This window comes from Dromiciops gliroides, chromosome 4, assembly GCF_019393635.1.
Source record: "Dromiciops gliroides isolate mDroGli1 chromosome 4, mDroGli1.pri, whole genome shotgun sequence".
Taxonomy (NCBI): domain Eukaryota; kingdom Metazoa; phylum Chordata; class Mammalia; order Microbiotheria; family Microbiotheriidae; genus Dromiciops; species Dromiciops gliroides.
Genome location: NC_057864.1, coordinates 428,615,008 through 428,633,340, shown reverse-complemented (window position 1 = coordinate 428,633,340; position 18,333 = coordinate 428,615,008). Strand labels below are relative to the sequence as shown.

Genomic DNA, 18,333 nt, shown 5'->3' with positions numbered 1-18,333 from the left:
ACTGGCCTAGAGAACTGATGGTTAAGTGAGTTGCCTAGGAGCATAGCCAATATCTGTCAGAAAAAGTACCTGAAGCCAGGTTTGCCTGTTCCAAGGTTAGATGTCTAGTCATTGTAACCCACTGACTCTCAAAGTTGTTTAACTAGAAATAATTCCACATCCAATCGCTAATCTTAATCTTTTTTTCTTCCCATTTGATCAGCAAGCATTGAATAATTGTTTGTCAAATGCCTTTCTAAAAATCAATGTTCTAGAAATGATTTCTCCTTGGTCTGCAAGTTTAATAACATCATCAATTAAAAGGAAATGAAGTTATTTCTTCAATACTTGGTTCTAGTTATTATATCACTCTTTACTAGTAATTGTTGTTCACTTTCTGTAACTCCTGGAATTGATATTTTCTTCTTCTTTGATTACTGAAAGAATATTTGTTTGTAAATAAGCTTCTGTCATCTCTCATGTATTTTAGAGATTTAAAAATTTACTTCTGGTGATTTCAGTATCACATCTGTAAACTTTCCTAATATGAAATTAATCTGAACCTACCAACTTGAATTCATTTAAAAGTCTGTCAGTCAGTGAATCTTTTTTAACCAAATTTGTTTACTTTCTGTCAGTCATGAGTACATCAAGAAGCTCAGAGCCAAAATCTATTGGAAAAGATGATGGCATCCTCCAAAGAGTCAACATCAGAGAATCTCAGTTTCACAACTCAAAGTAATCTTTGAGACCAACTAATCAAGTAAATTCTTTGTTAGGTATTAAATCTATAACATAACTGAGAAGTGGCATTCACTCTTTTTTTCATGATGACTACCAGTGATGAGAAGCTAACTGTCCTCCTGAAGCAGGCTATCCCACTTTTTAATCGCAGTAAGCTAGGAAGTTTTCCTTTACATCAAACTGACGTTGTTTTTTAGCACATTCCACCCAGTACACTTAACTCTACCCTCTGGATGTTGGGAAGAACAAATTTATTTTTTTTTTACAGTTTGACAGACCTTCTAGAACTCATAGGCAGATATCACTGTCTCTTTAAGCTTTTGCTCCTCTAGGTGAAACATTCTTAATTCCTTTTATTGATCCTTAACTAGCACAACATTGAGGAAAAACCTCTAACATTATCTGCCCTCCTATTGACTCACTTTAGCTTATTGTCAGAATTTCAGGTTTTTTGACTTATTCCTATTGAATATCTTGCTTTTAAAAATTTCCTGACTGAGATCATTCCTATTATTTTTGGAACATTTTGTATTTTAGTTGGTTTAAAATATTGATCAATTGAATGGTTAATTGAATATGACTCTAATGAGGCTATGATCATGGATTTGGGCATGCTACTAGGTAGATAGCTTAGTTGTACTTACAACACTAGCCAAATAGCTCTCAAGTACAAGCTGTTAGCCACAAGAGAGTTGAGCAAGAACATATGTAGTTATGATACAATCAATCAATCAATCAACCACCCACCCAGCTAATGAGTATTTGTTGACCAATAACACAGTGACAGAGCATGTTCACTAATGCTTACTCTTATATATCATTGTGGCCTGGAGATGATCCTGAGATCCTGAAGGCTAAGTTAGTGTAGTGCAAATTATGGTAGTTCCTACCAAGCTGGAAAGGTTTCAAGGATAGTTGTTTTGACAGATGCATCCTCATGTCAGATATCCATCAACATTGTGTGAATTTAGCTAAGGTCATAGATGTTGGCTGCAGGCTGATTGGCTTTTCAGCCACAGAAGATGTTCAGTGATGGTAGAAATACCCATGCCAGTGAAAGAATAAATATTTGGCAAAAATGGGGTCTTGCAAGAATTGAGAGGAGAGAAATATCAATGAGACCTAGAATGCTTATGGAAGACTTCTGTGATGCAGTGAAATTGAGAAACCATTGATACAGTAGAGGGAGCACAAGCACCAAATAACTTAAAGTGAATCCTGTCTATGTCATTTATTAGGTGAATCTCAGTTATTTTACCTCTCAAAGATTCAATTTCTAAATATGTGATAATAATAGTAATACTTGCACTGGCTACATTATAGCTAGGTCATATGGATAGAGTGCTGAGCCTTGAATCAGGAAGACCTAAGTTCAAATATGGCCTCAGACCCTTACTAACTGTGTGATTTCAGGCTAGTCACTTAACCTCCATCTGCCTCAGTTTCCTTTCTTGCAAAATGGGGGTCATAATAAAATCTATCTTCTAGGGTTGTTCTGAGGAAGAAGTGAGATGATATTTGTGAAAAGCATTCAGCACAGTGTCTGCCACATAATAGGTACTACATAAATGCTTGTTTTCACACGTGAAAGGAAGGAAAGGAGGCAGGAAAGGAGGGAGAGAGGGAAAGTTGGAGGGAGGAATTACTATATTCCAAACTCTGTGTTGGTTTCTATGGATACGAAGAGAAAACGAGCCCGTCCACATTCTCTTAGAATTTACCTTCTGATAGGGTGAAATAGACCATATAGAAAAGTTCAGCTTCATGATAGATTTAAAAAAAGCACACCTTGGAATGCAAAGTCATGGAAGATATCAAGACCCAGTAGTCCGGAGAATATGGTGGTAGAGTAGATGGCAATGCCTGGTGATCCCTAGGATGCAGTGCCAAGGCCAATGGTAATGAAGTCTCAAGTTCCAGGTGCCTCAGAGACAGGACAGAGGGTAAGGAATGGTGTTTAAGCTGGCAAGTAATTCAGTTTGACTGGAGTATCAAGGGGAGACAAAGTCAATATACAAACGAATCTTCTTTAGGGTCATTTCAATTGAAAAAATCAGTTTCTTTTGTTCGACCAGTTGACAGTGACAAGGACTTTGATGTCAAGAACTTTCTTTTCCCAAATATGAGTAGGCTTAGCTTCTGAGAAGTCACAGATTGTAACTCTGATAGTAGCAACTACAGGGACCTTTGTCTCTACTAGATTCATTTCCTTGGATAATAAAGGCAGATCATGCCTTTTGGCAAGGGCACACTACTACTATTACACATGGCAACTGGGGAAAAATCAATCCAAAAATCTAGTTTGTATAGTACTTTGTGCTACACACATACTTTCTTAGCTGTACCTATAGGCCTAAGAAGGTTGTTCCTTACAAGACGATGAAATCTATTTCTTTGCCATTTACCTCTAATAAAAAAAAGTGTTCCATAAGCATCATTTACTGTTCTTAGGTAAAACTCAAAGTGGGTTTTGAAGGATGGGAAGAATTTGTATAGCTATGAGGGAAATGGAAAGATTCAGGGAAAGGGGAAATAATCTGACTAAAAGAATGCAGTTATTAATGAATATTGAGTATTCATGGAAGAGCAAGGAGATTGGCCTTGCTGTAATCATAGTGTTTTGCTCTTGAATAGTGGTTCAAAATAAAGTTGGATAAGTAAAGTCACAGAATACCTTGAAAGTCAGATACAGGTACTTAGGAAATGAAATGCCACTGAAGCATTTTAAGTAGGAGAATGATCTCGGTGTAAGGTAAAATGGTTCTAGAATTTGGCTGAATGAAATTGTGGGTAGTTTTTCCATCCACATAATTGAAAACATGCTTTATTAAACAGTGGATTCATATTATACAAAGATCCATCCATCCATCCATCCATTATATAATGGATCTAATAATGATAGTAGGTTTACAAGTTTAGACATAGAAGAGACATTAAAAGTCATTTTGTCCAATCCTCTCAAAACTGAGATCCAGAGATGTGAAATGACTTGTTCTCATTCTTAAAAGTAGTAAATGATCTAGCTAGGATTTAAACTCATCTTCCTTGCCTCTCATTTCTTTCCATCATAGCACACTACCTTTCAAGTTCTAGAATTTATTGGCAATGGTGGCAGCTAGGTGGCACAGTGGATAAAGCACCGGCCCTGAATTCAGGAATACCTGAGTTCAAATCTGGCCTCAGACACTTGACACTTATTAGCTGTGTGACCCTGGGCAAGTCACTTAACCCCCATTGCCCTGCAAAAAACCCCAAACAAACAAACAAACAAACAAACAAACAAAAGAATTTATTGGCAAGATAGAGCCAAACCAATTATTGTACAGTAGCTTCTACCCTAGAATTTTAAAGGTACTCCACTGTAAATTTTTTGAATATTGGCCCAAATGTGTGGCATAATCACAAGCAACTATTTTGCCAAGGGACTGGGGAATTACCAATGTGCCCTTCATCCAGAAAGGGAGCTCCAAAGGAGACTTTTGGAACAGTAATGCAGTGGGTATTACTGCCAAACATGGTAAGCCAATGAATCCGTAATAAAGTACATTATAGGAAGGAATTTTAGAACATACTAAAGAAAATACTACATACATAATTATAAACTAAAAGGATTCTGCATGAGGTAATAGAGGCTAAAATAGAAATGTGCTACATTGAAGTTTAGCTAAATTCCATGAGTGATAGATTTAAAAACATTTTTAGGGGATCTTGGGGTATTCCACAGCTCCCTGATATTGATGGCATAGAAGGCAATCATTGTCTCCAAAATACCTTTGGCATAATGTACTACTATGAAGCAATATGGATTTTCTTAAGCTGAATGTTTTAATTAGTACAAATGTTCTTGACTATGAATACCAACATGAGTACAAAAAGAATATGGTTATTTGAAAAACATCAATAATTGACACATGGTATTTTAAGGTTTGAAAAATGCTGGGTGACTATCTCATTTTATCTCATTTGCAGAGACATTATGGTATGGTTAGTAGGGCATTGAACTTAGAGTCAAGATGAACAAGGTTAAAAACCTGCCTCTGACACTGGTAGTTTGATCTTGGGCAAGTCATCTGACTCCTCAGTTTCCTCTTTTGTAAAATAAGGGGATTCAGGTTGATGACTTCTAAAGTTTCTTCTCACTTTAAATCATGAACTTGTGGTTCCTACAGTCCTCATGCAAGCTAGATCCTGTAGTTATGTTTTCCAGTTGTAACTGTGGGAACAGTAATCACTCTCTACTATTCAAGTATAGGACATACCATTCAGTTGCTTTATGACCACTCACTATCCTCATGACTTTCTTTTTTTGTTTGTTTGTTTTGTTTTTGTTTTTTGCAGGGCAATGAGGGTTAAGTGATTTGCCCAGAGTCACACAGTTAGTTAAGTGTCAAGTGTCTGAGGCCGGATTTGAACTCAGGTACTCCTGAATCCAGGGCCGGTGCTCTATCCACTGTGCCACCTAGCTGACCCCCCTCCCCCCATGACTTTCTGAAGGAAAGAACCTTCCTTCCCAAGACTTCCCCAAGTGTGTCATCTTTCCCTATTAGAAAATGAGCTCCTTTACCACAGGCAATGTCTTGCAAACATATTTGTTTCCCCAGCCTGGCACATAGTAAGTGTTAAGTCAATGCTTTTTTTTATCATTCAAGAAGTAGAAAAGGATTGTAAAATATATTTTTTATTTCTGTTTATTTTTCAAAGACTATCAAAGAATAAATTCATAGCACTAGGTCTCATTAAAATGCCACTTTGAGGCAATAATAGTCTCGAAGAGGACCATGACATTGGGAAGTGATGTCATGACTTGACATAAAGTGGATTTAAGTGAGGGAGGGCTGTGAAAAGGCACCAGGCTCACTTTCTCCTCCATAGCCATTTGGGCCCAGTGGCAAAATGTATGGGGCTAAAATTCTAGCTAGTCTGTCTAACATGTCTAATGAGTGTTCGCCAATAAATTATAAGCTTTAGAAAGAGTATTTAAATGTTTAAGTATTTATTAAAGAGCATTAGGATCAGAGAGAAATGTAAAAATCTAACTGTTTCTAAGAGACTTTATCATCCAACCCACCATGGTGAGGTCAGGAACCAAAAAAAGACAGAACCCTTCTGTCAGCACCTGCTTCTTACTTCGTGCCCTACTCCCAGAAATGGGAGGCTCCTCAAGTTGATTGGCTGGTAGCCTTGATGATACCCACGAGCAAACATCACTTCCTGATGCTAAGGACCTTGACCACATGGCTTGCCCTCAGAGGCCTTCTCCTCATGGCAGAGCTTTGCTACAGTAAATCTCCAGCAGGTGGCATCATGCCAATCATTACAACGTTATACATCAGGAAGACTGGAGATGGCCCTGGATGTTTTAGGCAATCAGGGTTAAGTGACTTGCTGAGGGTCACACAGCTAGTAAGTGCCAAGTGTCTGAGGTCAGATTTGAACTCAGGTCCTCCTGCCTCCAGGGCCAGTGCTCTCTCTACTGTGCCACCTAGCTGCCCTTAGGCAGCTAGTGCTGTGATTTAGCCTCCCAGCTAGATCTTCAGTTTGACTTGATGACCATTTTTTAAATAAATGACTTGAAGTTTGATCTCTGCACAAAATATAATTTTATATGACACAAACTAAAAAATAATACTTCCCTTTTCATCAATACTCATATATATAAATATATGTATGTATGTATGTATGTATGTATATATATATATAAATAAACTGGCATCTTTTGAGCATTTGTATAGTCAATTACAGTCAAGAATTTGGCAATACTAGAAAGTGCAATTACTTTTCAATTTTCCTTTGATAAATCTAATGAGAAGTTTTGACCATTTTTCCCTTTTCTTATCAGGTGGAACATTTCCTCAAGATTTTTCAATATTATTTACAGTAAAGCCCAAAAAGGGAATCCAATCCTTCCTTTTATCCATCTATAATGAGCAGGGTATTCAGCAAATTGGTGTTGAGGTTGGAAGGTCCCCTGTCTTCCTCTATGAAGATCAACATGGAAAACCTGCCCCAGAAGACTACCCTCTTTTCAGAACTGTCAACATTGCTGATGGGAAGTAAGTACCACAGATGAAATGTTATGTTATATTTAATAGGGCTAAGCACAGTGCTGGGCACACAATAGGTGGATAAAAAAAAAAACTTGTTAACTTGACTGAGAATAATTGGTAAGCCTATTTGATTTTTGAACTTTGGAGGGAAATAAATACATGATTCAATGAGATTCATCACTTTCTTCAAAAGAAATCTTTGAATTTGATTTTGAATCTTGACTACAGTGCATTATAAACAAAATACTTATTGTCTGATTGGCAAAGGAAACAAAGAATTTTGTACTCTATTGACTTTTTGTCAATATTAATGCTTAAATATTATATGTGTCTTAAGTGATTCCCCCTTGGTATATGGGCATGAGTAAAGTAAACTGAAAGGCAAAAGTATATTTTCTGAATCTGGGTCCCTTGTATAAAACTGTAAGACATATTGACAGAATTGAATGAATGAATGAAGGAATGAATGAAAAAGTTTAGGCACTTTCTACGCACCAAGCACTATGCTGAGCACTGGGGAATTTTTTTTTTTTTAATGAGAGAAATCTAATCTTTAAAGATCTTAAATCCAAATATGGAAAGATATTAAATATACTGGAGTGGTGACTAGGGATGACTGCTTTTGCCTGGGAAGTCACAGGGATCTTGAGTGGATCTATAGATCAAATGATTGACAAGCTCTTTTCAGAGGGAGTGTTAGTGTTGGTGCATGTTTGGCAGTTCTCAAAGCAAGAGGTGGAAAGGCCATCCCTTGGAGTAATAACAGCAGGATGGAAAATGTCAAAGGTTAAAGAAGCATAATCCCAGGGAATTTAGAGATTAGTAGCTTAGTTCCTTCTGTTGATATTTCACAAGTTTGCATTTAGCCAAGACAATCATTAATCAAGTAATCAATCAACAAATATATTTTAAGTGCTACTACATGTCAGGCCCTATGCTAGGTGTTGGGTTTATCAAGTATTAAAGCTTAAAGAAACAGTAAGTTTAGGTATTATAAGGCTAAAAACAGAAATAGGAATCATAGTATTGCTCATTATGATTTAAATATTAAGCAAAATTTAATCTCCATCCTTAACATATGCATACTATTTTTTTCCAAGATGCCACTCAGATCACTTGTGAGCTAGCTGAGTCATTGTTGGCTAGTGTCACAGAAAATAGCTATTCATTGAAATAGTGCTCAAAATCAATTAATTAATAACTGCGTTTTCAAAATAATCATTTCAAGAAAGATAATTATATAAAATCTTTACATGCAATAATCAGATATAACATGAAGATGCTGAAAAATTAGCTCATATTTATAAATACAAGTATTACTATTAGGCTTTTCTATATGTTTATGCTATGCTTATTAATTTCACTATTATTTGAGTTCACAGGTTAACTTCAGAAAATTAATTATTTTTAGAGTTTTTCTAATCCTCTTTTAACAATGTTAAGCAATTCCAAAATGGGAAATATTATTTTCTATTCCATAACAGTTCAAGTGCTAAATGTAGGAAATATGTCGACGAGTTTTTTGTTTTTTTTTTTCAGGAAAGAAACACATACATTTCAGTTTTACTTTGTGGGTATTTGCCTACATAAATCTTTGTTCAAGTCAATCTAAGCAAATTCCCACCCTAATTCAGAATACATTCATTCATTCACTCATTCACAAATACTTATAAAGAATCTACTATGCTAAAAAAAAAACTGCATCGTAGGAACACAAAGGAGAATGCGATTTTGGTTTTTTTCCCGCAGAAAGCTTGTATTCTAATGAACTAGATACACTTTGTACCCTTCCGTATTTCATATTTTCATTACTTCATTGATGTGAATGTTCCTTTCCCCAATACACAGAACAGCAGGATATCTTCACGACTTGCTATGACCAAAAAAAAAAAAAAAGAATATTCATGTCATGGCCAGCATCTTGGTGATAAGAAAACATGTCCATATATCATTCTGATATAAATTATGTGAAAGGGAGGTGCTAAGAGATAGGCTGTTTCACTAGAGTGTGCCATCAGAGAACTTAGAGTGGATGTCTATGGAAATACACTTTGCCTTGGGTGGCAATCATGCCAGGTCACATGAGCGAGGGCTTCTAACGGCCTCCTAACTTTTCTGTGCTTATTTCATGGATCAAATCCTAGATACTTCTGGAATATCAATCAAGTACCTTTTGCATGGAAAAATATAAAGTCTCAACCAGAGGACTAGTGGCGTTAAAAAAAAAATCTTAAGTGAGCAGCTTCACCCACATGGTTTCTATTAGTACCAGATATTCTTAATAAAAATTCATCATTATACTGTACCGTTAGGGTATGTATGTTTCCAAAAGCGCTGGACATGTCTCCCCCTGAGTCTGTCATCACCATCCCTGAATTAGCTGGAGCCAGTAGCTGTAGGGTGATTTGAAGCTCTCTCTCCACACATGGGTTGAATACGCTGCTTTTCTAGTGTTCCCACTTCTTGCCAGCTCTGGAAAGAAGGAAAGTTATTGTGTCTTAAACTTGGAACCTTCCCACAGTAGCTCAATAGTGATCTATTACTGTTTTGAAATTAAACTGGAAAAATGAAGCAAGAAGACAAAATAAATATAGACTAAAGATAGGCGCACACTGTCTTTAAGGGTTACAAGTTTGGTTTCTTCAGACTGATGAAAGTATTCAACTAATAGACACACCCTTTTATAGACACCCTCTGGGACCTTGGTTATAAAATTTTTCTCCCCAGTAATAAGTGGAATTCCACTTTCTTTGCAAGCATTTATGTACATAGAACTTACCCTGGATCCCACCCTCACCTCGATCAACCACCTTCATCTGGACAGGATGAGATGGAGCCTTTGTCTCTTCAACACAAAATAAAGTAAAAGACTGGCAATTACTCAGCAATCTAGACAATTAAGCCTCCAAAATAACTTGCATTTCTCTCCATTCCTTCAGAATGCCTAGCATTAGACAGAAAGGGCAGCATAATAATACAGTTGTAGTCAAGAGGGGCCACTAGCAGGTGTACAACATTCCTATTCCAGGAAGTTGGAAAATAAGTATCATTTATGGGTACTTAATTAATATGTCCTCTGGTTCAATCGAATAATAAAGCTTCCTGTTATTGTTTTAAATTTCAAAATACATGTTAATTGGGCATAATTTTGGTCAAGCTCAATTGTTTTTAATTTCCAAATAAATAGCTTTGGAGCTGATATCTTTAAAGCTCATAAAAGAATTGCACTGCTTTTCAAGGTGGCATCGGATTGCTATCAGCGTGGAGAAAAAAACGGTGACTATGATTGTTGACTGCAAGAAGAAAACAACTAAACCGCTCCAGAGAAGTGACAAAGCAATTGTGGATACCAATGGGATCACAGTTTTTGGAACAAGGATTTTGGATGAAGAAGTTTTTGAGGTAAAAAAAAAAAAGTCACACTTAATTTGAGCCAAATATCTTTGAGGATGAGCTAAAGACTTGGCAAGATTAATAACAGTAACCCTTAGATACTTGGTAAGGTGAAGTTTGGGAAGCAAAGAAAAGCTGGCCTACTTTCTGACCCCGTGGGTGTGTGTAGTGTTGGTGTTTCCTGTTGATTAGGAGGAGAATGACTAGACACTACAATTGTAATGCCTCGAAAACAGTTACGCAGATTGGGTGATTGGAACACAGAAGTGCCATTCTCTTGGGAGGGACAAATGGTTTTACTCTCAGTACTTTGTGTTATTTTCTTTGGAGAAAGAGAGATTTTCCTCATTTCCTTCTTTAGAAGATTACTTTAGAAAAACGGACAAGGCAAAGACTCTGGATTTCTTTGCTTTCTTTGTGGACTGCTCCAAGTTAAAGCAGAGATCATCTTGCACAAGGCAACCATATTTGTTTTCGATATAATAAGATCACTTTCTCTTATTTTTTTGCTATTAAGGTTGCTGAATAGATTTTTAAAGGCAGCACCAACAGGATGCCATAGTAAAAGTCTTCCTTCCTCTCCATTTTCAAAGACCACATCCAGTGATTTTTAAAATATTTTCATCATAAAAAGTTAACCTTTGTTTAAGTGCTTATTACAAGTACTGTGCTAGGCACTAGAAATACAAATACAATTACTGAAATAATGACCACTCTCCAGAAAGCTTATATGCTAAGGAGGGGAGACAAGAAGTACACACACACATATGATATGTATCATATTTATATGCATATAGGACAAATATAAGGAGAATAAACACAAGTAAATATAAAGTGCCTGAATAAAGCACTAACCTTTGGGGGGATCAAGAAAGATTTCATGTTGGTCCTTTGTGTCTTGAAGGAAGAGAGGGATTATATAAGGCAGGGGTAAGGAGAGACTATAATACCCACATGGAAAACAGCTGGTGCTGGCCTAAAGATGGGAGACAGAGTTTTGTGTGTGATGAAAATAACAGAAGACAGTTTTGGTTTCTTAGTTTATGGTTTCATTTTGAATTGTTTTAATATAAACCAGATAAGCATATATTCTAGAAAGCAAAGGGCCTATACTTCTGAGAGATTGTTTTCTAATGTTTATATATATATATATATATATATATATACACACACACACACACATATATACATACATATATATGTGTGTGTATGTGTATAAAGGTGTACATTTTATTATCAATAAACTAACATTTTTCACTACAAAGGGTGACTGTGTTTTTATGGTGAGCATACAGTTATATTGAAATTTGAGAAAGCATTTCAATTCATACATGTATAATATGAAGTGCTGCACACAGAAATGTTCTAGTGGGACCTTAGATGATTATGAATTTCTAGGAGGAGACTACTATTTTCTAATATAAGGAAGGTGTTCATAAATGCTTCAGTGTGCTTAAAAACCTTCTGTGACAATGTAGACAGTTCATGTTCATAATTGAAAGGTTCTATCAAACTTAGCACTTTTCTAGACTAGAAACAATCTTAAAGTTTTAATCCATAGCTATCACTCAATAGCATAGCACACAGATATCTGTATAAGTTATATATTATTTAATTTCAAATATGGATGATACCTCAGAGGTGATTTATTTCAACTCATCTCTGAAACAAAATCCCCTTTACAACATGCTGGGAAAGTGGTCATCTAGATTTGGTTTGGTTTTGTTCTTTTGAAGACCTCTAGTGAGGGGGATGATGTATTTATTAGTGACTTACTATGGCCAACACCTTTTAGTAGGTACTCTGGGAGACACAGAGAGCCATAAGATACAGATCCTGCCTTCTGGTAATGTATCATTTTTTCCCAATAGAATTATAGATTTCTAGCTGGAAAGAACCTTAGAAGTCATCATACCCATTCTACTCATTTTATAGGTGAGAAAACTATAGTGCAGAGAAATGTAGATGACTTTTCCAGAGTTATGCAGGTTGAATGTGGTAGATCTGCCATTAAAGCCCTAGTTTTCTTACTCTAAAACCAGTGCTCTTTTCATTATACCACTATATATAGCCTTCGTAGGATTGGGACTCTACACAGAATGCTATTTTCTTATTGAATTTATTTCTTATTTTTCAGTTAGTAGATAATTTAAAAATCATTTAAAAGTCTAATAAGAGGTAAGAGGGGATTTACTTGTAATTATCTAAACTAAAGGAGAACCATGGTATCATTTGAACCAAATCATTCAAAGGATGATACCATGTATGAAAACATCACCATTTATCCAACTTCCTAACTCCCTCCTTCCGTATTAATATATATGTAAATGTATATCTATCTATCTATATATTTATACACATATGAATTCACACATATATACAGTATGCATGTATTTTTGTCCTTTAATTATCTGTGTAAGCAGACAAGTTTCATCCATTAGACTGTGTATAACTATATTCATGATTGGCTTGATCCCCCCCCCACCTTCTCCCCACCCCCCATCCTCAGTTTATAAACTTGTTTTGCTCTTTTCTGAATTACATAGTGTGGCAAGCAGGACAACAAATATATTTAAATCAGAAGGTAATAGAGCAGTGGTTTTACATCACTACAATGGCCTGATTTTTAATGATAATAAGTATCACAATGACTATGCCGCCAATCTTTTAGTGACAGCATGATTTTTTAAAGTTTAAGTATAATTAGTCCATTTTCCAAGATACTTTTATTCCATGACCCCTATAATTTTTTTTCATCCCTACATCCTTTCCAAACATGTAGGCAATGAAGTAGATTCAGGAAGTGAAATGGATTTAACTGCAGTTGAATCTGATGGCAATGTCCAGTTTCCAGGGCCAATGTAATTTCTAGAAAGCAGAAGATTTTGGAGGCATATTTTATAAATCATTTGTATTTGAAGCCTCAGAGATCAATTAGTGCTTGTAAATATATTAAGTTAAACACTTTTCCAAATTGCTTTTTATAATCAAGATAAGAAGGGGTTGCAAAGAAAGTTTCAAAGTGAAAAATGAGTATGTGTAAACCTACATGTTTTTTACTTAATGAAAAATGGAAGGTTATCATTAAACTGATTCATTGGGTTCATTTTGTGGCTTAGTTTTAATGATCAAACTAAATATATGGGTAGTATCAAGAGGAATGCTATATGATGTTAATTGCTGCTGTGACATTAACAATTTTGTATTGGAGAAGAATCAACCCTAGATACTGAAATGAGGGTCAAGGGGATGAAGTTCAGGACAAATTCAACCCATAAAAATGAAGGAACATTTGGTAATGAGGAGCTAGTATGAAGGACAAAATTAGATCTTAAGGAATGAACTAAAAGCTTGTTTCATTCACCTCACATAGCATTATGATATATATGTGTGTGTGTGTGTGTGTGTGTGTGTGTGTGTGTGTGTGTATAACTATGTATGTATGCATGCATTTTATTTTATTTTATTTTATTTTTTTGTTATATGCATGCATTTTAAAAGAACTGCTAGGGGCAGCTAGGTGGTGCAGTGGATAGACCAATGGCCCTGGAGTCAGGAGGATCTGAGCGCAAATCCAGCCTCAGACACTTGACACTTACTAGCTGTGTGACCGTGGGTAAGTCACTTAACCCCAATTGCCTCAGAAAATACCCCAAAACAAAATAAAACAAAACAAAAAAACAACTTCTAGACCCTAACTCTAATTAGGTCCATTTTTCTTAGCATCTTGTTAGATACCCCTTCGAAGTTCTTTCTTTCAGTACTTACATTAGGAAAGATACATACTAGGACCTGGGATACACTCTTTGGAAAGTGGAGTATGTGTCTTTTTTCTGGGACAATGGGGGTTAAGTGACTTGCCCAGGGTCACACAGCTAGTAAGTGTCAAGTGTCTGAGGCTGGATTTGCGCTCTGATCCTCCTGACTCCAGGGCCATTGGTCTATCCACTGCGCCACCTAGCTGCCCCGGGTGTGTATCTTATTGTAATCAAATTGAACTCTTTTAAAAATAAATATTTGTGGCTGACAGTAAATAGTTGAACAAAATGTGGTGAATGCATCTGTATTTGTTGCATGTAATGATTTTAGTATCAACTTTCAGCTCAAAGAATAAAAAAAAAATCTTCACCCTGTCAACTTTCCAATATATTTCATGCCAATACTCATTAAACTCATTCTGAGCATTGAGGCTTCTATTAAATGGAGAAAAATGTCAAAATTTAGTTCTGTATTTGAAAGACTAGATCATTTATATCTTGAAGGACATTTTCCAATGACAAATTGCATTCTAGACTGTGAAGTAATCTCAGCTGTTTATTTGGACACTGCTAAATACTAGAAAGTTTAATATTTGCAACAATCCACAATGATTAAACAAAGTAGTCACTTTATTAAATGACTTGGGCTTTTGTCAAGGCAGCTGTTGGTGCATTGGATAAAGTGCTGGATCTAGAATCAGGAAGACCCGAATTCAAATTTGGCTCAGAAACTTACTAGCTGGGTCTGACCCTGGACAAGTTGCTTAAACTCTTTTTTGCCTCAGTTCTTCAACTTTAAAATGGGGATGATAATAATAGCATCTATTTTAGGATTATTGTGAGGATCAAATGAAATAGTATTTGTAAATAGTACTTAGTACATAGAATGTAACATGTAAATGCTTATTCCCTCCCCCTTTCCTTTTGCATTCATTTAAAAGCTTGGAAAATATAAAATGCCTATTTGTTCCATAGGGACAGTAATCATTTTTAAATACATAAGTATATTCTTAGTATAATGTTGTGCTTTTTTCTATTTTTGAGTTATATTAACTACTGTTTCACAATGATTAAATAGTTATTTAAAAGATAATTTCAATTTCAATTTATATAATATTATCAAGATAATTATATAACCTTGGAATATTTGAGTTAGACAAAGTCTTAAAAGTAATCTAGGACACATCTTCCTCAATATAATCTAGGAATTTGTTTTCATAGAATTCCAAAAATCATATAAACTTTAAGTGGAAAGGAGCTTCAGACATCATCTAGAACCCTCCCCCCAACTGTTGCATATATCCCCTCTACAACATCACTTACAAATAGTCATCTAATATCATCTTAAAGGCCTCTCCTGCTGTTGGAATCCTTACCTCACAAAGTGGACAATTCTATTTATAAAGAATTTTAATTTTTATAAATTTTTTCTTATGTTATGACCAAACCTGTTTCCTTGTGACTGTCACCCATCGATCTTTATTGAAGGCAAGAAACACATCACATGAATTCTTCTCCTCTTTGCCCAGTTTCTTCAACATTTTGTCTTGCTCCCATAAAGAAAAAAGCACGACATTATACTAAGAATATACTTAAAGTACCTTAGGAATACAGACATTATCTCTTTCCTAAAAAAATTCCCAAATGGAGAATGATGAAGAGAACTTTCATTGCCACACATGATGGACATTCCCAAGGATCCATTCTTCTTAATCACCCATGAAAAGCTCATGTGGATCCTCCCTTTTTCAGTCCTTGTATAAACTCTACAACCTGCACAAATCATGACTAGTTTTCATACAATAAGATCAGTAGTATTCCCTCTATCTTCTTTACTAATATATTCTGACTACCATGGCCTTTGGAAGACCTGCCATGTTAATCACCTTGCTCATGATTGTAATAATGGACAATAACTAGCTCAAGAGAAATCCCCACCTTAGTTTAGACCACTGTCACAACTCACCTAGATTATTATAAAAGTCTTCTACTTACTCTCTCTGCTACAAGTCTTTTCCCAATGCAATCCATCCTTCACATAACCACTAATGGAATTTTTCTAAAGTATAGGTCTTACTATGCCCCAGCACCCTCAACAAATTTCAGTGACTTCCTGTCACCTCTCTGATCAAATATAAATGCCTCTATTTGACATTTAAAATTCTCCATTATGTTCCCATCTTCTCTAGTATTTTTAGAAAATAACCCTATCCATACACTCTACTGTCCCCCATACTAGACTATTTTCTGGTTCTTAAAACATTCCACCTCCCTTCTCTATAGAGGACTAGATATTTATCATTCCTGGAATGTTTTCCTTTCAAAATTCTCTACCCCCTCTTGAAATTTTAAGTTTCCTTCAAGATTCAACTTTACTTTCTGTATAAGGTATTTCCTTATCTAACCTACTTTTAGTGCCTTCCTTGTAAATATGTGTTATCTTTTAGCTGTCTTGTATGTGTTATATATAACCATGTAGTATCTCCCTATTAGAACATAATCTACTTGAGGCCAAGGACATTTTCACCTTATCTTTGTAATCTGAAGTGCCCAAGGTAATGCCTAGTACATAATAGGTGTCTAATAAATGTTTGTTGATTGCTTAACTGGGATAGTTGTCTGTATTTTGAGCTAGTGTTTCTCTTTTAAACTTCCTTTGGGAGCTTATCACTTTCACTGTATTTGAGCAGATGCTTAACCACAGTGAGAATGTCAGGTACATGGAAGGTCAAGGCCTGGTATTAATTAACTATACAAATTATTGCTTAGTGTCTTGTAAACAGAAAGGGATAGTCCCTAAATACCAGATGAAAGTTAGCCTTCACATCTCAAGTATCCTCAGTGTAGCGTATGCTGTGATACGAAGCCAAATAGCTTTGTGACAGATGGTTATACTTTAGTAAGTGTCCATTTTTGAGAATTATTATTTAAGAAATAAGATGTAATGAAAACTTGGGTGAGAAGAAAGATTTGCCCTTTCTCCCCTTCAAAACTTGTGATAGAGGTCTTTGAATTTTTTTTTCTGTGGAGATGAAAAATTAACATTCTGGAACACTATTTTGCCTAGAAGTCTTTCACACTATTATAATAGTCTCTCATGGGTGTGAATCAAGAGCATTTTTAAAGGGTATCCAACACACTCAAAATGTGAATAAAGTCCAAATTCAACTTTTTGGTTTAATAAGAATGTGATTGCTGGAGAAGGAAATGGTAAGTCATTTCAGTATATTTGCCAAGAAAACTTCAAAAGGGGTCACAAAGAGTCAGACATAACTGAAAGAAGTGAAGGATGATGATAACCTGTTTTCAGTGATCATATCCCTCTTCTCTATATAGCCTTCTGGAACAGTCCTAAAAATAGAAACAGACATGCAGGTTTTTTTTGGGAGGACGGGGCAGGACAGTGGGGGTTTAAGTGACTTGCCCAGGGTCACACAGCTGGTAAGTGTCAGGTATCTGAGCCTGGATTTGAAATCAGGTCCTCCTGTATCCAGGTTCAATGCTTTATCGACTGTGCCACCTGGCTGCCCCAGACAAGCAGTTTGAAAGAAAAAAGTTTTGCTTTTCAACAAGAATGATTTTATATACACATATACACATGCATACATTCTATACATATATGTATATATATATATACACATATATGTACATATACATTTGTAAAGGTACACCAGATATTAATTTTTAAAGAAAAAAGTTATTTCTTTTAAGTTTTCCAGTCTTTTTTCCTGACCAAAGTATTAGACCTGTTCATTATTTTGAGATATCATTTATCCACTCTATAAATATTTCGTGATATCAGTTTCTGAGGGAACTGACCAAATCATCAGTTTTTGTTTTTCTTCTGGGTCACACATAAGAAAGGTCAGAGATTTTAGTTGTATTCATTTGTATTTGTGGTCAGGTCCCCATGGCTTAAGCAAAATAGAAAACAAAACAACAAAAACCTTAGACAAGTATCTGGATAATTGAATAGGATCTTGTGTAATCTATCATCCATCTTTCTGCTTCTGAAAATTGTTTTATTTAGAAAATTATCTCAATGCTGTAGTTCTCTACTTTGTGTTGATTAAATACATGTGTTTCTATTAAAAATAACTCTTCTTCCCTTCTCAAGGAAGTTTATCATACAGCCCTTCACTGTGGGACTCAAGCCTATTCTCAGTTGTGGACAAAAGATTTAGTCATCTGATTCAATATTGTTTGCTGACTGATAGAAGGGGTTTAAGATAATGAAGACACCAAAAACCTAGTTACATAAGGTTTAAAGAAAGGAACTAGACATGTTTGACTTGGAGATAAGAAAATTTAAGGGATAAAAGATTACTGGCTTCAACTATCTGAACACCTGTCATTTTTGACTAGACAGGTTAGAAATAGGTCAAGGCTAATGAACAGAAGTTACAAGGAGA

The 18,333-nt window shown here is 35.5% G+C and overlaps 1 protein-coding gene across 1 annotated transcript in view; it reads left to right on the top strand.

Annotated features, from left to right (window-relative positions):
• The window catches only part of COL11A1 (collagen type XI alpha 1 chain), a 290,689-nt gene that overhangs the window by 33,800 nt on the left and 238,556 nt on the right, over nucleotides 1-18,333 (top strand). Inside the window, 2 exon segments of the mRNA XM_044002791.1 lie at nucleotides 6,563-6,776; nucleotides 10,010-10,172. Coding sequence (XP_043858726.1) covers nucleotides 6,563-6,776; nucleotides 10,010-10,172 — 377 coding nt within the window.